Source organism: Heterodontus francisci, chromosome 7 (assembly GCF_036365525.1).
Source record: "Heterodontus francisci isolate sHetFra1 chromosome 7, sHetFra1.hap1, whole genome shotgun sequence".
Classification (NCBI taxonomy): Eukaryota; Metazoa; Chordata; class Chondrichthyes; order Heterodontiformes; family Heterodontidae; genus Heterodontus; species Heterodontus francisci.
Window position 1 is genome coordinate 96,386,011 of NC_090377.1, and position 24,464 is coordinate 96,410,474.

General features: G+C 39.8%; 1 protein-coding gene across 2 annotated transcripts in view; it reads right to left on the minus strand.

The window, feature by feature from the left end:
- Positions 1-3,775: 3,775 nt before the first annotated feature.
- Positions 3,776-24,464, minus strand: part of gtf3c3 (general transcription factor IIIC, polypeptide 3) — an 82,992-nt gene continuing 62,303 nt past the window's right edge. For both annotated transcript variants that reach the window (XM_068035676.1, XM_068035675.1), the window contains exons 13-18: positions 24,175-24,310; positions 21,153-21,378; positions 11,025-11,215; positions 7,747-7,871; positions 6,472-6,624; positions 3,776-4,033 (exon numbers count right to left, since the gene is read on the minus strand). In XM_068035676.1, coding sequence (XP_067891777.1) covers positions 3,911-4,033; positions 6,472-6,624; positions 7,747-7,871; positions 11,025-11,215; positions 21,153-21,378; positions 24,175-24,310 — 954 coding nt within the window. In that variant the 3' untranslated portion in view covers positions 3,776-3,910. The remainder of the gene's footprint in view (positions 4,034-6,471; positions 6,625-7,746; positions 7,872-11,024; positions 11,216-21,152; positions 21,379-24,174; positions 24,311-24,464) is intronic.

A 24,464-nucleotide genomic window follows, 5' to 3' on the forward strand; every position in this document is an offset into this window, starting at 1 on the left:
CGGCTCCACGACATTTAACAGCATGTGAGAGATGGTGAAGATCACCATTTTAATTCCCTGAGTTTCAAAAGCCTCTTTCTGAACGGTCTCCAGCCATTAGTCTGTCGCGTATTGGGTGCTTAGAACACTAAAATGACGCCCTGGGACAGGTTGTTCCCCCATTCCCATATGGCCCAGGAACAGATCCATGGTAACATTCTCCGAGCACCTGTAATGGTTAAGGTAGCAGCCATGGAAGGCGCATTGCCTAACCAGAAATCTGAACCATCCAGGAACTCGGTGCCGAGATGGGGTGCCCTGGTGTGCTGTTTTAATTGCCTAGGCCACTATGCTTGTGACTGCCGCAATAGGTGCATCATGGAGGCTGACGGTAACAGTGAGCCCTGCTTTCTCCCTCCTCCTGTGCAGCTGAGCCCTGACTCTGTTGAGCAGTGGCTGGAGAGGATGGAGGCAGCAATAGAAGCCATGCGAAATAGTAACAGAGCTCGGCAGTTGCTGTGGTGCAACAAGTACTTAGGCAAATAACTGCAGACTCCCTGTGACTCCAGCAAGTCTCCCATGGAGAGGTGGTTTCCCTTCTCCAATACATTGGCAGTCAGAGACCAGTAGTCTGCATTGTTCATATGGGAGGCCATCAACAATTAACATCAGTTGAGTCCGACACCTACAACACCATCATGCATGATCTCCACTCCAGCCCTACGAAGGGCATGCCCCAAGTTTTAACAGGCTTTGCAGAGGAGTACGGACCAGCCACCTCTGATGATCTCAAGGTACAGGTGAGTCTCGAATCTGTGCCAGGTGTATTTGCAACTCATAAACATGATTGTGGAAACATACAAATATATAAATTAGGAGCAGGAGGAGGCCACTTGGCCATTCGAGCCTGCGCTGCCATACAATAGGTTCATGGCTGAACTGATTACTCCACATTTCCACCTACCTCAGGTAACCTTTCACCCCCTTGCTTATCAAGAATCTATCTACCTCTGCCTTAAAAATATTCAAAGACTCTTGACCACATTGGTAACTGGGTAAAACATTTAAATATATGTTGTGACCTGTGAAGAAGTGGAGCTAGAAAACAATGCAATTCCTCCAACTTGGTCGTAACACTCTGGACCTCAAGGCTGCACCCCTCAGTCTTTTGTTTAAATCTCCACTGCCCATGTGACCTATCTGGGGAAGGTCTGTGACACTGGCTTCTTCCCCATTAGTGATTTGCCAGTCTAAATTTCAGCTACCTCACTGTCATGGAGCCCAAACCTTCCTGAAAATTGTTAAGTCAATAAGGATTCTTAACTCTAAATGGCTAGTATTCTGCACATAATATTCCCTCCCACAATACTCAAGGAAAATGTTCGGAACATATTTCTACAATGACATTTTCTAATTTACTATAAAGGGGGGAAAAAGCACATCTATTAACAAAATAGTCGCATGGATCAGTTTTGGCACTGGAAGTTTAATCAAATCAAAATAGTTCAGCAATAAAAATCAGCAGCCTTGTTGAGTTGGGAACTTGGTCCCACATTACCCAAAGGGTGCCTTTTTATTTAAACTTTTAGCTGTGGCCTTTCATTTACTCACTTTAAAAGGTTTATAGACCTTACTGTCAGGACTCAAGAAAGTAGATTTGATCCTGTACTCCAACTGAAACACGAGAAGTTCACTTTCAATCCTAATTTGATCCTGAAATGTTGCAATTGTCACTGCAGTTTCTAGGGAAACTATTTCTATATCTTCAAATCAACAAATAGATTCGATATACTCTTTCACTGGATAGTCCCATAGCTACAATTGCTGTTTATTAATGGTGTGTGATACCAAATAGTTTGTATCTGGTCACAGCTAAGGTTGTTTATGTTCAAGTACAAACTTTCATTCACAGTTTATAATCAAACTTTTCACCTAAGTGTATTTCTATACTTCATTTCTGGTTTTCCCATTTATGTCAGTGAAAATGCCAAAAGTAGAAAGGTATCTTAAATTCTGCTTCATCGAAATAGTTGCAATTTGTTCAGGCACACACACGTCAATAAACCACAAGTGCTATTCCCAAAATGGTCCACATGTACTGAGAATTGAACCTCATGAACTTGAAAATGAGATTTAACAATATTAAGGACAGTTGGGGTGGAGAAAAAGATTGACCTTTCATATGTATTTGCAGTTGTTGAAATGGAAAAAAAATGTTTGGTGATGTTTATTTGTGGATATAGATATCTTGTTTCACATCCTGTTATATCTGTTTTAAAAATCAGTTCTTAATTTAACGAACACTATCAAAGCTAATGGATTGCGTTACGACCGAGGCGGGAGGAGTGTTTATTCTAGTCCCATTTCTCCACAGGTCACATATATTTAAATTTTCCCACTTACTGATACTGTCAATCATATACTCTTATTTTTCCCAGAATAAAACACACCAACCAGTTTTCTTTAACAAACAACAAAATTGTCGGATTATAAAGCAAGTCTTAGCCAGTAATGAAGTAAAGCATAAACACAGATTGAAATATTAAAGTTCCCTTTTTACCTTAGCCCCTCACACTCTCTCTCGCACACACATATATATATATATATACACATAAATATACCGGTTAACCAGAAAAATAAAGGGATTTGCGTTTTAGAGCTCTTTTACAAAAAAAGACAAAAAAAAACTTGGGCTAAATACTTGCTCATTCTTGAAAAAACAGATGAGATATGTTGTGTTCCATAACTGGCATACAGTCTGGCCTCTGAGTACATGTAGACGGGTCACTGAGATCTTTTAGAACAGTTCTTTTCAGGCAGCATTGAGAATTAATTTAGCAGGTTTTTCTTCAAAGACAGGTGATGAGACGAGTTGACACAGTAGATTTCTCAGGGTCTTTTAGAAAGGTGCTGGAAAGCTGAACTGGGTTGTGGTCTTCTCTCCTTTCTCAGGAATTCTCTTTTTCTCCTTGGAAGTTCTCTTCTCCAACTCCAACCAATTCAAAAGTGAAACTGGAAACAGAAAGTCCACCTTCTCTGCACACATCTTCCCTAGTTACCAGAGTTTCTGTTCTATTTTTAACTTGAGTCATGTGGCAAACAGTAAATGTTGTTGTCAAACAAATCCTTTCGGTGTTCTCTTGATGGCCCTCTTGAAAAAAACTGGTCCAACATTTCTTCAGTTTGACTATGAATTCCTCAAAAAATATATTTAACAAAAACAGAAGCACTTTCATAACAATTGTCATGTTATGATCCTTACCTCACAGAAAAATGGATTGTGGATTCCATGGTACCATTTGTGATTTTGACACAAAATATGCAACTAATGTCACCACAAGATTATAAAGCACTGGAGAACCCAGTAGTGCAATACATTGGGTACTATTGTGCCATTTAGTGCCCATGATTCCTGTAAGTGAATTCTCAACCCGAGATGGCGTGAAGTTACAGGGAGAGATAAGACTATTCCTGGGTGCCTTCAAGTGTACGTTGTTACAATTCAGGTTTCTCTTGACATAGTTTGTGGTAAAAGTGTTAGACTGGAAATTAGCTAATTTCAGTAGGATAAAAGTGAACCCAACCCAAATTAATTGGTTGGAAAATAATGACAGCAACACACTAGCATCGGAAGATTTGAAAAATATCATAAGTAACAGCCTCAGATATTGCACTGATTTGCACTAGGCTGGTATAATCACAGTTCTGTGTTACAAGTTTTGCCTGTTTGGGGCAACAGATTTCCTCTGTGCACTGTGTACAACAAAACTGTAAATCCATTTGAGCATTTTCAGAAATGTTTTAATGGTCTTAAATAATGATTAAAAAATTGACATCAATAAAATTATATACATAACTGATGCAAGCTAATCTTTATCATTTAAACAATTTCTCAATTTGTACTGCACAATTAAATACGGAGTTCCAGTCTTTATACAACACAGTGTGTATATATAAGTTTTCGTGCCATGTCAATATTTCCACTATTCTGATAAATTAGTGATAGATTATAAGCAATGTCTCGTCTTAGATCCACTTGATCGTCGTCTATTCCCTGCAATGAGAAAGATATTTCTTTAAAATTAAATCACTTTAAAATTCCTTTCTTGTCATTTGTACAACAAATATACATATATTAATTTTTGTTGGACAGCGATATAACAGTTTCCAAAATTCTTGACAAAATGAAGTGTAATGAAACTGTCCGGTGGCTTCAACATGTTATGGAAAAGGACAAAATCCATGCTTACGATTTCTCCAGATCAGAAATTTTGTCACTCCTCCTAGCAGCTGAGTTAACAGCAGTAAGCACATTATTAGTACACAGAGTGCCTACCACCTGTTGTGGCCTAAATATAGAGTGCAGAAAATGAAAATTTTATATATTTTTTATCATGTTGTACAATGGCCAACAATATTTGATAGTATATTGCCACCTATCTTTACTGATTTTCATCATTAGACCCTAATTATATCTCGGTGTATGGTGAATTAGCAGACAAACACAAGGACAGAAACAATTAAACACAAAATGCAGAATTACCAGAGGCTTGGATGCAACTGTGATCAATGAAGTATAATCCATTATTTCAAATATCTCAGTTCGATGGTACTGTCATTTCCTCATGGCAGCTAATCTTGTGCTTGAGATTTGTGTGACTGCATGCTGACTGCCCAGATCATGGCTTTTAAGATTCCAGTGGACAGTTCTATTGATAAACTACTTGCAATAGCTCAGATGAAAGTCAAATTTTAGTCTGTTGCAGCTATCTTCTCAGGTTCAGAAACATCAGTCACTTTGGTAAGTGTATAACACACCACTTACTTGCCAGAGTTGACTCACATTGTCCAATGTTCTTTTTTTTTAAAAATAGTGTAACTCAGGGAATATAGCATTGCATTGCACCTTAATATGTGAACTGGATACTGTGTCTTTCCAAGATGCCATGATATATTCTATTTCAATATTTTGGAAAGTAGACCGAGATCAGAAACAAATAGTTAATCTGCTTATTGCACATCCAGTAAGTGAACAGATAGCAGAAAGTGATGGTTGGACTTACTTAATTCTGGTCATCTTCACATGATATTAAATAATGAAGGTGCTACACTTCCCCACATTAGTAGGTCAATTTGCTCGACTTATACAAAATACGTCTTTGAATACTTAGGAACAGAGGTAGGCCCTCGAGCTTGTTCCGCCATTCAATTAGATCATGGCTGATCTGTATCTCAACTCCATTTCCCCCCTTGGTTCCATATCCCTCAATATCGTTGTATAACAAAAATCTATCTATCTCAGTTACTGAAATTTTTAATTGATTTCCAACAATGCAATCTGTCTTCATAATTTAAAGCTTTGAGCCCCAGTACAATTATGGTGAACTTCTAACCATCATCTTGTATCCCTAACTGTTCGTGGCTGCGGAAAGCTTGCCCTTGCGCATGCCTCTGTCTTTTTTTAAAGTCTCCTTTTGTTCACAGCCCACAGGTAAAGTCTATACCAGACTGCCCTGGCTGAGCATTCAGGACCAGGGGCTCACCAATATAGTCATGTCAGGTATTTATCGATTACCAAGGCAGGCTAATGAATTGTTTATAGTGTTTGGGGAAACAACTTCAAAGCTTACTTCATTAGCATTTTAACCACCCTTTATCTCCATGCCCTTTATTTAAAAAAAAACACACATTTGTGTGAATGCACTTTGCTTTAAAACACAACTCCGAAATGTGACTTTTTTCCAAATCCCTTTTGTGGAACCAAAGAAGTGCAAAAAAAAAATCAGAATAATATGGGAATGACCATTACAGTAAAAGAAAAGTCCCCTGCTCTCCGGGAGGTACCAACTCTTGCCCGTGTAACCGTTCCAAAGGTACCAATTCTGGTCATTTGCCCAAGAGACCAGTCCTCAGCTGTAAGTTTAAACAATGTTTGCACAGTAGAGTCGATTCTGTCCTCACCAAACTTCCATACTCATACTTTCCAGCAGGTGTCACTAGAAATTAGTTAGGACATCGTAGGATAGCAATCATTGGGAACACTGGCTGCCTTTTCCTACCTGTAGGCAAAGGGCTATAAAGCCAGCATTGCTGTCAGGTTGAGTTAGCAAACTCAGCAAAGACCAGGGATGAAATCATGCCAGTTCCTGGTCTGTACGACTGTTACATATTAGGTTTACCTCTTGAGCCACATGGAAGTTCACAACTTTTCAAAGTACCAACTGACTGCTGAAATTAAAGTCACAACTGTTGCATCAAAATAAGAATGTTGGAACAAGAAAACACCATTCAACCCACTTAGCACTAAATCTAGGACATCCCATCACTACACAAGGCAGCAAGCGATCCTATAAGTCAAGATGCAGTACGCAGAAGTTATCCCTGAAGCCAAGATGAACTGCTGGCTTTCTCTGTTTGTTCTCTGGATTTCCTACCCTGTGTGAGTAAGAGAAAAAAAGTCTTACCTATTTAGATTTCTAATATACTACGTACCTCTAACTGAAGAGGTGGGAGTTCCAATGCCTTTTCATAATAATGAATTGCAAAATGCACGAGCCCCAGTTGATGCAATGCACGTCCTATATTATAGTATACTTCTTGACAAGGACCTCGAAGTTCCATATACTGTGTTAGAAACGAGAATCCCTAAAATAAAAAAGTACAGATTTAATGAAAAGCAGGACCTAGTTTATTTGCTATCCTTTCCTGCTCACAAATTTCCTACAAAGCATCAAATTCAAAGTCTTCACCCTTGTCTTCAAATCACTCATGATCCATATCCTATCTCCAACCTTCTCCAGCCTTATGCCCCTTCCAAATTCTGGCCTTCTGTGAATCTCATCCCATCCTCTATGCCAATCCACAGAAGGCACAATTTTCAGCTGCCTTGACCCTGCTTCCTGGGACTCCCTCCCCACATCCCTCACTCTTTCAGCTTCTTGCCCCACCTTTAAAAACTTTTGAAAAATCATTTTTTTTTTTAACAAGTCTTTAGTTACACCCTGCACCAATCTCTTTCTCCATGGCTAAATTCATTGTGAAGGACCTTAGGTGTTTTTTTTTTAACTTTAAAGGCATTATATAATTTTAAGTTGTAGTTGCTATGTTAACCATTAATTTTAAATGCAACTCAAACCCACGTCATACCACTAACAGAACCTGCACGTTTGATGCAATATTTCTCAATAGTGGAGTACAGTTACTTCTTATGCACTTTCCTCTTCATGCTTAAATGACTTGTTATACCACTGCCCTTCCAAGCAGATGAAGGTTATAAAAAAAGTAAAAACTACTTAGCTATTCTCTGCCTTCAAATTCCCCACATCCCCTTCAATGTTTCTCCATACTAAATATTGCTGCTTCCTTCCTATTCTCACTCAAAGTGAATTTTCTTCATGGATTCTTCATTTGAAACGCAGCAGGTTAAAGGTTATTGTATTAAATTCAACTCAGCACTGTCTATAATCAGCACTGATAAGATGTGATACATCTTGGTGTATAAAATAAATATTAAAAATTACCTTTTCACTACATTTTCATATATTTTGCAAATTGTTAAACAGCATACTGTAATTATCCAGAATAGAATTGCTAACTCACCATACTTAGGTAAAAGGGGTCTTGGAAAGTTTAAAGTTTTAACAAAAGGGATAATTTTCACTGCATTAGATAAGAGCACATGCTAATTACAAAATATTGGATCAAAATAGTGCAACAGATAGATAGTCACTCAGAAAATCTCAAACTTTAAGTCTGGATTTAACAAACCTGCACCAGAAGAGGATGTCTTTTTAAGACAAACTTCTGAGATGCCATATGGATAAAGGTAAGGCCGACACAGAGACTGTATAGGGGCTCATTGGGCTGAATTCTGAAAGCCTGAACATACTGACCTGAAATTTAAAACGAGAACAAGATATAGTTAAATATAGTTAAATGATCGTTTTTTGGAATCATTTACTATCTTAAAAATATTAATCACATCATTTACCACCATAATTTAATGCAATCAATTTGGTTTATATCTCACAGGAGACATGTTACAAAAATTCCAGGAGAAAGTACGAGAGGAAAGGAAGCAGCAGAAGCAGACAACTGGTTGACAACCATAAACAAAGGGATAGGGTTAATGGGTGTTACCCAGATTGACAATGGGTAGGAAGTGATGTGTAGAGATATTTGTGCACTGTTACGACTGACCGCTCCTGTCAAAGCCCCCCAACCAAAATATACGATTCTGATTGTGATGGGACCAACACACTGTTAATTCAATCCCGTTGCTCCACAGATCGGCTAACATATCATTTAAACTTTCCAAATTAAAGAAAGACTCATCCAAATTGTACCATCTATTAACATCCCCCCCCCCCCCCCCACCCGAATGAGGCTAACCAAACCAGGTGTCTTTAAATCAACAAATTAACTCTTTAATTAGAAGAACTAAATTCTTAAACACCATGAAGATACAAACAACACTTAAAATAGAAAAAATTAGAGTCCTTGCAATTTTACAGTCCAATGTTGCTTGAAGTCCTCCCAGAATGTTGCTTTCCTTCTCCAGCGAATTTCAACAATTAACAACTTGCAAACACTTTCAATGGAATCAATCTGACTTTAGAGTTTTTGAGGGATAAAAAATTCTCACAGTCTAACTCCCCTTCCTTCAGTTTAAATTTCCAGAGATCTCTGTTTTGGCTTGATTTTTTTTTAGAATTTTGAGAGAGATAATAATTAAACAGACTAAAATCCTCTTCCTTCAGTTTAAATGGTTAAGAGCTCTTTCTTCAGGTGCCAACACCAGCTGTGTCTGTATGTCTCTGTGTCTGTGTGTTCTGTTAGAACAAACTGTCTTCAACTAAAAGCCAGTTCAAAACTGAATTGTAACAAATGTATCGCATGAGGCTCACTCGCAGTGGCTGTTTCCATGGCATCAAGAATGCACCCTTTGAGTCGCAGATTCCAAATGGCTATTTTTAAGGCAACGAAAATGCACCTTCCTATAACTCCTGAGGCTTGCTGGCTCTTAAAGCAATACTGATCCCTTGCAAGCCTTAAAGGCAAACTGCATATTCCCGATAAAAACTACAGGACCATGATAGCGCGCGCGCACACACACACACATAATACACTCATATAATTTGCAAGGGCATAGGAGAAGAAAATGTTTTTCCTGAATGTTGTAAATGACATTGGGCGATACTCAGGATAATTTGTTATTGAGGTTAGATATTTATTAAAGGGGATCAGTGGGAATGTAATAGGTAGGCTCTTAAGATAGGAAGAATAACTTCATAGAAAGTAGCACCAGGAATTACACTTCAGGCATTCAAATTTTCTTGTCGCAGCCACAAGCAGGGAAAGAGGTGAAAGGTAAAAAAGAGCAGAGACTGAAAGAATAAATTAATATCTACAACTTGGAAGCAGCTGTTGGAATGAAGATGCAGTAGGGATCTAAGAGCAGAACCTGAAGCCTGTAGGTGAAACAAACTTGGAGATGGAGCGCCACAGTGGGGTAGGATGTGTGGAATTGGATGCACAGCAGGGAACCCACTGTGGACTGAGATGATAAAAATATGAAGCAGATAAAAGATGAAAGCAGTCTATCATATACTGCTGAGAACAGTAAATAAACACAATTTTTTTTAAAACCTGATCTCTAGTCCAGCAGGAAGGCTGAAATGTTATTATAACTGTGCTGGGTGATGTATTGAATCACTGCAGGCTTTAAAGCTCTACCTGGTGGTACAGCTGAATCTGATGGCATGACAGGGACCTGTGACACTGCTCAATTTACTATGGGAAATCGTTTTAAAGCAGCACCTACAGGCATGACAAAGAGATGATGACAGCCAACTGAAACCCCACAGGAAATATTTATCTATCTTTAAAATACAGCATGAGACTCACATCAATTTTCAGATATTACTATTTGACCTCCAGGGGTGTTAAATATGGGGAGTCCAGACCAAGTGAAATCATCAGGTGTAGTGGGGTTAAAGTCAGGAGATAAGTGGACCAGGACACACAGACATAATTCAGTTCCCAATTTAAAGTTGTCCTTATTTTTATATTGTACTTTGATTTTTCAGGATGATTTACAGCTGCACAGCAAAACTTTATAGCAATTTAGGAAGCAGAGTTGGCTGCAGCACAGGAAATTCTCTGCAGTAACAGCTGTGAAACTAGAAGTGTTAAATCGCCAACACGAATGTAATTAAAGCTTGACAAGTCTACATAGACAGGTTTCATTACAAGTGTGGAGAGAGAACACAATAGAAACTATAAAGAAACACAGAAAAATACAAATAAACAAAGACAAAACATGTGAGTTGAAAATGAGGATTAAATACCTAAATGCATTTTATAATCTACTATATCTTATTACAAATCTTATATTTGCACACCATGCCCTTTAACTGTGCTTCACCTGAAGACACTTGATTTTAACACCTCAAGCAATGCCACAACTGATAGTGATGGATGTATTAAATAAAAAGACAGATAGATGCAGAGAGACAGATAGGTAAAGAGAGAGCTAAGTAGGTAAATAGTGTTACAGCGAGTTAGTAATCCTTATAGTAACAGTAATGCCTGCTATTCTTACTTTCTCCACAGGTTGACACTGTATCAAAAAAATTACAAGGCAGCCTGTTATTTTTACTTCCTCCAGAAATTTAGTCAAAGGACAAAATCAACAAGGTAATAATCTCATTGAGGGTTTGGGAACAAAGAGATAGTGGGCAAGGTTTGTAAACTGTTACTAACAACAAAAGCTAAGCTTAAAGCAAAGCTTGATCTGCTCATAAAAATCATCTGAAGCCCAAGGAAGAATTATGCTGGTATCATCATTATTTTGATAATATATGCTGTCAAGTCCATGGACATGGCTATATCCCAACCTTGTGCAAGCAGCCAATCTCAGCATCATTGCTGCATATAAAAAGATTAATAATTGTAATCTAATTGCTGCATACATTCAGATTGATGGTTTGTTACCAGCAAACAATACTTGGATTATATAGTACAAAATGATCAACATCTATTACCTAAAGCATGCTTGAAGCTTCCAGCCACAAATGCATTGTGTCCATTAAGTACACAGAGGGCATGGTTGTCTGGGTGTTTCAGCATTAGGCGCAGGCAAAAACGATGGTGCCTCAGGTCTTGAGAGTGCATGGTAACTTGGTTAAAGATATTCCACAGCTGAGGTCTGTTCACGTTTTCCATCACCATGACCCTTGAAAGAACAGGAAAAAAATCATAACAATTCTTCAGCAAACATACAAAAAATTATTTCTTAAACAATAAACACTTTGTGAAAGTTTTTCTTTAAACAGATTAAGCATTTTTCAACTCAAATCATCAATTGTATTGCAGAGGGTGGACTCGGACTGAAAAAATTAAGACCAAGAATAAAGACTCAAAGAGCATAATTGCAATGAGTACTGTTACAAAGACTTTACCTATAGCTCTTTATTAATTTAAATCACCTAATGTCGGTTTGTGAGGTTTGATAGTTATCAACTTAACTCCTTTTACGAACACCACTCTTAGAACAGTTAATGTTCCTTACAATGTGTTGCTGTAATGCACTAAAGGAGCCAAACAAATTTTGGCCATTGATAGGTGTATGCATTTGAGCTGGTGCAACATTTGAACAGTAGTTTGCAATCACTGTGGAGGCCCACAACTGCACTAGACTCAGTACCATTCTAGGCTCCCTCCAATTACCTCTCCAAGTTCAAATTCCAGTTTTCACGAAAGTTGGAAGTTAGTGAGGCAACTGCCAGTAACTGCTTTATTTGAAACAAAATAACTGACAAACATCAAGCTTGTACTATGTAAAAGTCATCATTATTACAAGTTATTTCCTTGGAAAGAACTACAATAACAGTGGCTGGACTTTAGCTTGTCAATTTGCTTGCATTATTTGGTCATAAATGGGGAAAGAAATTCAGGTGAAATGAAAAAAGCTTGGATTATTTTAGTTTTTCAAAGTTTAAGGAAAATTCCACTTGCACTCTAGACAATCTGACGTTTTATTTGTAGCAGATACGTTGCCAATTAACAGACAAGTGGTTTAAAGCAGAAACAGAGAGCATGGTCAAATTGACAAAGGCCTTTCAATTGCTTTTTTAAAACCATTCTAATGATTTCAGATGCTCTAGATTGCTAGGTTAGGAACAGGGACAAATTGCAATCAAATGATATATTTACTGTAGGCTGCAGGACAGAGGTGCTTGCTATCCTACATGTGCACAGGATGCACATTCAGGTATGTTCAGAATGGACAGCTGGTCCAAATTGAAAACACATCAATTCTGGCGACAACTACGAGCATTTACACAACATGTTTAATGTAATAAAACATCCAAGCATGCTTAACAAGAGTGTTATCAATGGAAACATTTTTGATACGAGCCACAGAAGGAGAAATCAGGACAGATGATCACAAGCTTGGTCAAAGAGGTAAGTTTTAAGCAGCATCTTAAAAGGGAGAGATGGAGGGAGGTGGAGAGGTTTAGGGAGGGAATTCCAGAACTTAGGTCCAAGGCAGCTGAAAGCACAGTATGTGGAGTAATTAAAATCAGGTTGTGCAAGAGGCCAGAATTGGAGGGGTCCAAAGATCTCAAAGGCTTGTAGGGCTGGAGCAGATTACAGAGAAAGGGAGTGGTGAGGCCATTGACAGATTTGAAAACAAGCATGAGGATTTTAAAACGGAGGTATTGAGAGACCAGGAGCCAATGTCGAAGTTTAGTATTGCTTTTCTACTTTAATTTTTCTTCAGAGTTAGACATTCAGTGGGCTGATTCAGAACCCTGTTATTCTCTTGACAAAAAACCTTGGAATTTTGAATATTGGGCAAAGGCAAGTTTTACTTGTTCATATATTGAAGCATTTGACATTGGCTATATTTTTTTTTTAAACACTGTTATGACCGAGGCAGGAGGAGTGCAGTGCCTTTCTCTAGTTCCAGTTCTCCATAGGTCACGACATATATTTATATGTGTACCAGTTACTCATACGGCCAATTATATACTCTATTTTTATTTCAGAATAAAATCCATCAACCAGGTTTCTTTAACAAACAACAGAAGTATTAATTTATTATTAAACAAGACTTAGTCAATAAAGATGCAAAGCTTTAACAGTTTGAAATATTACAGTAAATATTTATACTCCCTTCTAAATACCACCCCCCACCCCCCCACAACGTGCACGCACGCACACACGTACACATCAGTTAAGGGAAAAATAAAGATGCTTTGGCCAAAGTACTTGTTAATTTTTGAAGAAAATGGATAAATTATGTTATGTTCCAGATGGCATACAGTCTGGTGTCTGAGTACACATAGCTGGGTCACTGGGATCTTTTCAGAGGCAGTTTGTTCAGGAGATAGCGAAAGGAAGTTTTCCAGAAGCTTCTCAGGAGAAATGCGGCATCAGGGGTTTTAGCTATCACACATTGTATTTTTTAAAACCCTCTGACCACCATAAACTGAGGAATGTGTCTTCTCTGTAAACATCTCCAATAGCCAGCAAGGCTTCTGATGTTTATTTAGCATTTCTTGACTCTTCCAGTAATTGTGTTTTTAAAAAAACAAAGCGTCCTTTCAATGATCCTTTTAAAAAAAACACATCTATGGAATCCCTTCAGTCTCAATTTTTTTTTTATTCATTCATGGGATATGGGTGTCACTGGCAAGGCCAACATTTATTGTCCATCCATAACTGCCCTTGAGAAGGTGGTGGTAAGCTGCCTTCTTGAACCACTGCAGTCCATGTGAGGTAAGTACACCCACAGTGCTGTTAGGAAGGGAGTTCCGGGACTTTGACCCAGTGACAGTGAAGGAATGGTGATATAGTTCCAAGTCAGGATGGTGTGTGGCTTGGAGGGGAACTTGTAGGTGGTGGTGTTCCCATGCTTTTGCTGCCCTTGTCCTTCGAGTTGGTAGAGGGCGCGGGTTTGGAAGGTGCTGTCTAAGGAGCCTTGGTGCATTGCTGCAGTGCATCTTGTAGATGGTACACACTGCTGCCACTGTGCTTTGGTGGTGGAGAGAGTGAATGTTTGTGGATGGGGTGCCAATCAAGCAGGCTGGTTTTCTTGGATGGTGTCGAGCTTCTTGAGTGTTGTTGGAGCTGCACCCATCCAGGCAAGTGGAGAGTATTCCATCATACTCCTGACTTGTACCTTGTAGATGGTGGATAGGCTATGGGGAGTCAGGTGGTGAGTTACTTGCTGCAGGATTCCTAGCATTTGACCTACTCTTGTAGCCACGGTATTTATATGGCTACTCCAGTTCAGTTCCTGGTCAATGGTAACTCCTAGGATGTTGATAGTGGGGGATTCAGTGATCGTAATGCCATTGAATGTCGAGGGGAGATGGTTAGATTCTCTAATGTTGGAGATGATCATTGCCTGGCACTTGTGTGGCACAAATGTTACTTGCCACTTATCAGCCCAAGCCTGGATATTGTCCAGGTCTTGCTGCATTTCTACATGAACTGCTTCAGTATCTGAAGAGTCGTGAATAGTGCTGAATATTGTTCAATCGTCAGCGAACATCCCCTCTTCTGACCTTATGATTGAAGGAAGATCATTGATAAAGCTGCTGAAGATGGTTGGGCCTAGGCCACTACCCTGAGGAACTCCTGCAGTGATGTCCTGGAGCTGAGATGATTGACCTCCAACAACCACAAACATCTTCCTCAAATGAATCCATCTCCACAATTCTAATCACGAGTCCTCAAAAAATATTTTAAAAATGGAAGCACTTTCAAAACAACACAAAAATAGCAAATGCTGTGGCAATTTGTTCCCGCATTGTTTAATAATTCAAGAGGTTGTGACATTAAGGTACACAGATATCATGTCACTGCAAACAGCACAGATAAACAACAAACTACCCAGACTTGAAAAGGCACATCCTCTCTTATGAAAGCTGTGCAAGTCAGCCCTCTAGTGGATATAATGGATTCTTTTGTCTCTATTTATTTCAACAGCATTCACTTCATTAACAAAGCTTCAGCCTCATTCATTCAGTCAAGTCACAACATGCAATGCCTCGGATGTGGAGGAAGAGAAAGAAGATGGAACAGAAATGAGACACAGCCAACAAGGTCACACATTGAAACATGCATAATTTACGGGGGCAGAAAGAGGTCATTTGGGTCATCGTGTCTGTGCTGGCTGAAAAAGAGCTATCCAGCCTAATCCCACTTTCCAGCTCTTGGTCCACAGCCCTGTAGGTTATGGTACTTTGAGTGCGTATCCAAGTATTTTTTAAATGCAATGAGGTTTTCTGCCTCTACCATCCTTTCAGACAGTGAAATGATTTCTCAACTCCCCTCTAATCCTTCTACAATTACTTTAGATCTATGCCCCCTGGTTATTGACCTCTCTGCTAAGGGAAACAGGTCCTTCTTATACACACTCAATTTTATACACCTCAATTATCTATCCCCTTAGTCGCCTCTGTTCCAAAGAAAACCTCAGACTATCCAATCTTTCCACATGGCTAAAGTTTTCCAGTCCTGGCAAAATCCTCATAAATTTCCTCTGTACCCTCTCCAGTATGATTGCATCCTTCTTGTAATGCGGTGACCAGAACTGTACGCAGTACTCTAGCTGTGGCTTAACGAGTGTTTTATACAGTTCTAGAATAACGTCCCTGCTCTAGTATTCTATGCCTTGGCTAATAAAGTAAAGTATCCCCTATGCCTTCTTAACAGCCTTATCTACCTATCCTGCTACCTTCAGGGATCTGTGGACATGCATTCCAAGGTCCCTCTCCAAGGACACTTCTCAGTGTCTAACCAGTGTTGTGTATTCCCTTGCCTTATTTGCCCTCACACCTCTCCGGATTGAATTCCATTTGCCACTTTTCTGCCCATCTGCAGTCTATAGCTTTCTTCTTCACTATTAACCACACAAAAAATTTTGTATCATCTGCAAACCTCTTCTTCATGCCCCTTACAATTAGGTCTAAATCACTAATATATACCAGAAAAAGCAAGGGACCTAGTATGGAGCCCTACAGAACCCCACTGGAAACAGCCTTCTCGTCACAAAATTACCTGACCATTGCCCTTTGCTTTCTGCACTGAGCCAATTTTGGATTCAACTTGCCACTTTCCCTTGAATCCCATAGGCTTTTACTTTTCTGACCAGTTTGCCACATGGTAGCTCATCAAAAGCCTTGCTAAATGTAGACAACATCAAATGCATTACCATCATTGGCCTTCCTTGTTACCTCCTCAAAATATTCAATCAAATTAGTTAGACATAACCTTCCCTTAACAAATCCACGCTGACTGTCCATTTGTGCCTTTCAAATGACAATTTATACTGTCCCTCAGAATTTTTTCCAATAATTTGCCGAGTTAGGCTGACAGGCCTGTAATTACTTGGTCTATCCCTTCCTCCCTTTTTAAATAACAGTACAATATTAGCAGTCCTCCAATTAGCAGCCATGCCTGCAGCCAGAGAGGATTGGAAAATGATGGTCAGAGCTTCTACCAGTTACTCCTTGCTTCTCGTAGCAACCTGGGACACAATTCATCCAGGCCTGGTGATTTATCTACTTTCAACGACGCTAAACCCTCTAATATTTTCTTTCTCACTACATTTATCCCATCCAGTATTTCACGCTGCTCTTTCTTAACTACAATGCATCACCCCCTCTTTGTGAAGACAGACACAGAGTATTCATTAAGAACACACATCTACTGCCTCCCCACAAATGTTCCCTTTTTGGTCCCCAATAGACCCTACTATTTCTTAGTTATATTCTTCTATGTATTTATAAAACATCCTTGGCTTTTCCTAGATTGTACTTGCCAATATTTTTTAAATATTTGCTCTCCTAATTTCCTTTTTAATTTTACCCCTGCACTTCTTATACTCCTTTCGGTTTTCTGGAGTATTGCACTCTTGGTATCTGACATAAGTTTTCCTTTTTTTGTCTTATCCCACCATGTAGGCTCTGCCCCATCTTGGGGTTGTGGTGGGGGGGGGTGGGGGGATGGAAAGAGGTGGGATTTGGGAGATCCACCCTTTTTCTTTCTCGGAACATATTTGTTCTGAAACCTCTTTATCTCCTTTTGAATATCTCCCATTGCTCTGACACTTATTTACCTTCAAGTAGCTGTTTCTCATCTTAACTCAGTAAAATTGGCCTTTCCCTCATTAAAATCTTTTACCCTTAGTCCATCTTTGTCCTTTTCCATTACTATGCTAAATCCAACTGAGCTATGATGAGCAGACGTGGCAGATGAAATTTAATGTGAAGAAATGTGAAGTGACACATTTTGGTAAAAAGAATGAGGAAAGGCAATATAAAATAAAGGATACAATTCTAAAGGGGGAGCAGGAGCAGAGGGACTGTGCACAAATCGTTGAAGGTGGCAGGACAGATTGAAAAAGGCATTAATAAGGTAAACAGGATCCTGGGCTTTATAAGTAGAGGCATAGAATACAAAAGCAAAGAAGTTATGGTGAACCTTTATAAAACCCCGGTTCATCCTCAGCTGGAGTATTGTGTCCAATTCCACTTCAGGAAGGATGTGAAGGCATTGGAGCGAGTGCAGAAAGGATTTACAAGAATGGTTTTAGGGATGAGACGGGCCGAACCATTCTACGATTCTATTCTATGATCACTACCACCAAAATGCTCTCCCACTGATACCCCTTCCACCTGCACAGCTTTATTCCCTAAAACTTCTTCTCAAGGGCAATTAGGGATGGGCAACAAATGCTGACCTTGCCTGCGATGCTCACATTGCATAAAAGAATAAGAAAAAAACTAAGCCCAGAATTGCCCCTTCTCTTGTTGAGCTTGTTACATATTGGATAAAAAAAGTCCTCCAAAAAGCATTTTATGAATTCTGTGCCCTCTATTTCTTTGATCCCGATCAATATTAGAGTGGTTGAAATCCCCTGCTGTTACTGCCCTTATTGTTTTTGCACTTCTCAGCAATTTGCCTACATATTTGCTCTTCTATCTCCCTCTGATCGTTTGGGGACCGTAGTATATTCCCAATAGTGAATGTCCCTTTTTTGTTCCTCAGTTCAACCCATATGGCCTCAACTGAAGATCCTTCCAGCAGATCATCCCTTCTCACAGCTGTGATTGTTTCGTTAACCAATATTGCAAACCCCCTCCCTTTTATCCCCCTCTCTATCCCATCTGGAAACTCTGTAACCAGAAATGTTGAGCTACTATTCCTGCCCTCTTTAAGCCATGAGTCAATAATAACTATGATATCATACTTCCAAGTGTCTATCTGGGCCCTCAGCTCATCACCTTATTCACCAGATTCCTTGCATTGAAGTGCATACTATTGATCACTGAACAACTCTGTTGATTTCTATTTTCTAGCTTGTTTCCTCTGTCTTCCATACTCGCTTACTGTTAAGAACGCTGGACTTTGTAGCATAATTATGTTTTAAAAACTGAGATGTTTAATGTAGTTTAAGATGGAGTCAGAGAAGTCAGGTGACCTCACATCAACTCTGCTTAAAGACAAGACAGGAATCTTGGTTACCAGGACAACGAAGAACCCAGATCAAAGACCTTTTTGAAAAGCAGAGATTGCAGGGGTATAATATCTGAAGAACAATGGGTTTCACCCTCCCAGACTTTCAGATCATAAATAAGCAGACAGTGGTTCTGAAAATGTAAATATGAGTGGCAGCTGCTAACATCTGGAAATAACGGAAAGCCCGGGTGGCTCTGCTTGTAGCCAGACTTGCGGACTTTGCGTGTTGGAAAAGGTAATTGGCTATTGAATTTTGATTACGGATAAATTCAACAGATTTTCAGATGGCAAGAAGGCTGTAAGGAACACTGGAAGACCAGTGGTGTCAGCCTCAGAGAGGAGAGAGAGGGAACACCTGCTCTCAGAAGACTGATACAGCGAAAGGCTGCGAAGACTTGAACTTGTTTTGAAAGTCAAGAAGTAAAAGACAAACAGGATCACCAGAGATTGTCTTATTCATGGAAATCCAGGTCGAAAGTGCTCAAAAGAAGTGAGCAAAGAGGGCACTGACTTTGAGAAAGGTCTGGGAGATCTAACATTGCAGCTGGGAGGAGTTTGGGACTTTTAGCTGCAAAGAGTTCGCCATCAAGGAGGACGGTATAACGTATAGGTGTGGTGTGAGGTTTTCAAGTTTTTTTATTAAGTGAAGAAAACACCTTTCTCTGTAATTTGAGGTATCAGCTACTTGCAAAGTACTATTTAGTTAATGGGGATTACTTTTTAGCTTATTTGTTATAATAAAAGTCTTTAAAATGTGAAATCTTATCATGTAATCCTTTAAATTGGTGTGGGGGTTCATATCTCGTGTTTTAACGTTTACGGTCTCACTGAGGTCATAACATTTACTAATTTTCTGCCTTCCATTTCCAGCTTTGCTTCTCTCCCTTCTGAATTGACTCCCATTCCCCGCCAAGCTAGTTTAAACCCTCCCCAGCTGCACTAGCAAATCTCCCCACCACGGGTTATTGAGGTGCAACCTGTCCAGCTTGTACAGATCTCAGTCCCCAGAGCCGGTCCAAATGCCGCAGGAATCTAAAGCCCTTTATCCTCCACCATCTCTCCAGCCGTGCTTTCATCTGCACTATCCTATTTCTGTACTCACCAGCACATGGCACCAAGAGAAATCTGGAGATTACTACCTTTGAGGTAGTAATTTCTTGCCTAGCTCCCTAAAATCTGCCTGCAGGACCTCATCCCTCTTTCTACCCGTCATTGGTACCAATATGGATCACGACCTCTGGTTGTTCACCCTCACCCCTCAGAATGTTCTACAGCTGCTCAGCGACATCCTTGATCCTTGCATAAGGGAGGTAGCACACCACCCTGAAGTCACATCTGGGGCCAAAGAAACACCTGTCTTTTCCCTAACTATTGAACCCCTATCACTATTGCTTTTCTGGCCATCCTCCTACCCCCTGCATAGCTGAGCCACCCATGGTGCTGTGGCCCTGGCTCTGACTGTATTCCCCAGAGGAACCATCACCCTCAGCAGTGTTATGCTGCTTAGAGATGAAGATGCACTAAGGGGACTCCTGCACTGGTCCTCCTTGTCTGTCTGGCCGTCACCCATTCCCTCTCTGCCTGCACACTTTTAAGCTGCAGGGTCACCGCTTCCTAGAACATGCTATCCACGTAGCTCTCAGGCTCGCGGATATACTGTAGTGACACCAGTTACTGCTCAAGCTTTGAAAACCGGAGTTTGAGCTCCTCCAGCTGACGACACTTCCTGAACATGCAGTTGTCCAAGATACGAGAAGTGTCCTGGAGTTCCCACATGGCATAGGGTGTGCATTCAACAGGACTGAGACACTCTGCCATACCTCTATTTATTAGAAAAACAGCTAAACTTACCAGAAATGAACTTAACACTTGCCCCTGACCTAGACAAAACTAAGCATTCACCAGCTATTCACCAATCATCTTGTTCTCCCTTACCTCCAGGCTCTCCAAATGAAGACTCAAGAATAGTAATATACTTCCTGTAGGCCACTCATAGAGGTGCATTAATGGAAACTACAGGCAAATACCTTGCATTACCAGACTCCAAAATCAATGTTACTTAGTTTAGAGATTCACTATGATGTTAAAGACTAGCATATACATAGTGCTTCTCACAACTACCAGACATCTCAGAGCACTTTACAGCCAATGAAGTACTTTTGAAGTGTAGTCACCTTTGTAATGTAGGAAACACAGCAGCCAATTTGAGTACAGCAAGCTCCCACAAACGGCTATGTGATAATGACCAGATAATTTGTTTTTGTGATGTTGATTGAGGGGTAAATATTGGCAGGACACCTGGGATAACTCCCCTGCTCTTCTTTGAATTAGTGCTGTGTAATCTTTTATATCCACCTGAGATGACAGGGCCTCGGCTTAACATCTCATCCACCTCCAACAGTGCAGCACTCCTTCAGTATTGTACTGCTGTGTCAGCCTTGATTTTTGTGCTCAAGTCCTGGAGTGGAACTTGGACCCAGAACCTACTGACTCAGAGGAAAGAATGCTCTCTACTGAGCCATGGCTGACACATATTGAACTACAGCTGATCCGTATTTAATGTAAATAAAGTACTTTTCCCGACATTACAATTCACCGGATTTTGTCGGTAAGAATGGATTGATCTGAAGTACCTGATGTAATTATATGCTTTTCTGAAGTTGTTATCCAGAACAGCAGCTGACAGGCCAAAGTATTCCAACTCTTTCCGTTTCTGTCTATCATCATAAAATGAGTAATACTCCAAGGAAGAATCAACCAAGAGTTCAGCTTCTTTGAAACGTTTGAGGTCACACAAGGTGTAAATGGCTTTTAGCAATAAATTCCACCAGTCATCTTTATTCAGTACACTAGTTTTTCCTGGTTTAAAAAAGATACAGAAGTGTTTAAATTACCTGTTCACAACTGGAAAAAGGAGTATTTACAATTTATAAAAGCAAAACACTGCAGATGCTGGAAATCTGAAATGCAAACAAGAAATTGCTGGAAATATTCAGCAGGTCTGGCAGCATCTGTGGAGAGAGAAGCAGAGTTAACGTTTCAGGTCAGTGACCTTTCATCAGAACTATTTACAATTTATAATGCGCAGTACTTAAATGAAATCAAAATCATGTAGCAATATAAGCAAATTATACAATGTCCATTAAAAAGGCATCATTTAAAGGGGAAGGAAAGTGTACGGGTACTGTTGTTCAAAGCACTCCCCTTTTTTGTGGAACAAAATAATGCCCTTACGATGAGGTTTGATATTTTAAAATATTTCGATTTCATTTACTCCAGTGGGATCTCACATTCTACTAGGCCAATGGAGTATCATCAATTTCAGGGAACTATGCCATGCATCCTGAAGTGACTATTAAAACAATATAAGGGGCACTTTGAAAACAGAGCAAGGGATGCAAATGTCAATTTTGCTGCTGCCACAAACACATTCCAGTAAGCTTTCCTTCCTTCCTAGGCCACTCCCCATGAGTCCCGGAAAAGCACCACCGAAAGCAGCTTTTAGAAGGCCAGTATGCATACTCTTTAACCAGGCCTAGATCACTGTGAAGATAGCCAATCCAAAAACTACACCACAGGCCGGAGATTTCTGTGAACTTTTATTCGGTCAGCTAAGCATCTGACACCCGTCACCTATGCTTCAGAGTTTCCAACAATGTATTTAAGCACAATTTACGTTGTGTGATCTGGAGTGTACTCTCCTTCCCCATAGGAACACCCCCGAACCTAACTTAGCTTTAGGTTGAGATGAGAACATGGATACACAGGTTGACTGGCAACCTTCCTACTGCTTGTCCACTTAGGACAACTTCAACAACTAGGGAATTGGCTTGCAAGGTATTTGATGTCAATCGGAAGAATTCAAGCTGCTAATGACAAACCTACCTCTCCATGTCCCATCAATAAGACAGGTTGGCTGGCCAATCAGTGAAGGTGCCCTGGAATATTCCAGACTTACTAGCTTAGATACTGAATTACCCACACAGGCTCACCTGTGTTCCAATTTATATCACGAGACAGGTCACCTTGGAGCCAATACAACCCCAGACAAACCCCACTTACTTTCCCAAAATCATCTGTTGAAATTCAGTGTTTAGTGAACTGCAACAAATAAAGTAGATAAATGTCTAATTGATCCAAAAATATATACAGCCTTTGCTCTCTCCAACATTTAACTAATTTCTGCAGTGAAATGGCAAATGAATAACGATCAGATTCAGGTTCATTGCATTTTTAAATGCAATTTGAATGTAAGTCGCTTTCTTTAGGTTTCACCATTTAATCAGCAATTGTACTTCTAAATGCTGTAACTAACGTATTTGAGTTGAGGATATAAATCCTACCTGACTCCCACAAAAAGCTCCACACCCCAACTCACGATTCCATTCCCTAGCTTACTATGATGGATAACCTTGGTATCTTGTTGGACCTTGAACTGAGCTTCAAATCCGACATCCTATTCCCAACATTTCTGTAACATTGCTCACCACCACCCTTACATCACTCAGAGTGTTGCTGAGAAGCTTCTTCACGTCTTTATCAAGCTCAATTACTCCAATGGTCTCATCACCAACTTCCCAATTTTGGTTCTTCATAAACTCTGTTGCCTACAACCTGCTTCTTGATCAACCATATCCTTCCCCACCTCCATTAGTGCTATGTTCTACAAAACATCATTATTTACAAATCTATCCACAACCTACCTTGCTGCCCTGCACCTCTGCAAACTCCTTCAGGCCTGTGCCAGCATGTGCGCTCTGCTCTTCCAACTGACATCCTCTGCACCCTCAGTCCACCTTAGCAGAACTTTCAGCTGCCCTGCCCTCACACATTAGCTCTCTGCCTCTGTCTACTTATTTCTCTCTTCTTGAAATGTTTCCTCAAAATCTCTCTCCTTGATTATACCTTCAATGGGTTTTTGCTAAGTTTACAAAAATAAATAATCTTCCCCTTCTTCTGCCTGAGGCAGTTGATAGATTGGTCACTGTGAACAAATGGAACACAAGACACAGAATTAGAGAGGCTGCGTTTTCTTACATTAATTCTATGCACAGTAATGATTTCACCAAGGGCCTTTGTAATTTTCAGGGTATCTAAAAATATCAGAAAGGCTCTTGGTAAAATCTGTCATCACGGTGGGCAGCTGCTTGATTCCTCAAGGAGGATTACACTCAATGAGTGTCAAATAATATCCTGGTTGGAGTATGTAAAAAGGATGGTGGCAGACATAAATGATCAGAGTTACTTGAAATGCACTTTACTTAGAACAATCCCCATAGGATCCTGCATCAATTCCTGATTCATGGCACTTAAGTAAGCAGAGTTCAGATAGTTTGACAGTTTCCATGGAACACAAGTTCAAAACACAGTAATGAAATTACTATCCATCAACTTAACTGGCATAATTAGCATAGAGCTCTGAAAGTTAGACTACACAGAACGGAAATGCCATGTGGAGGATTGTACAGAGCAGAGTACTGCCATGGTCAAACACATACAGATGTAGAGTTGCTCTCTTTGTATAACCTAATGACACATACTGCTGATTATATCAGATTAGCGATGGATCTCATTGTAGAATGGCACCAGACCAGTTTATCTGGGATGAGTGGTTTTAAGTCAAAACACTACATGGCTACAAGTTTAATTCCTTACCTTTAACATCCAAATATGCAGCTTCCTGATCATCAATGTCACTAACTTTATCTCTCGAGTCCTTTACCAGATACAGGTGTTTTTCCCCATTTTTGGACCTTGAAACCAATGAAACTTGAGCTCTGCTCATTGCGACCTACAATATAAATTAATTTCATTTCCTCTTCATTTAGGCACAAATTTTTCTGTAGATCATTTTTATTTGCAAAAAAAATTCAATGACAAGGTAATGTTGTTTCTACTCCAAAAAATCCTCCTTAAAGAGGGAATCTTGCTAATCTAAACAAAAA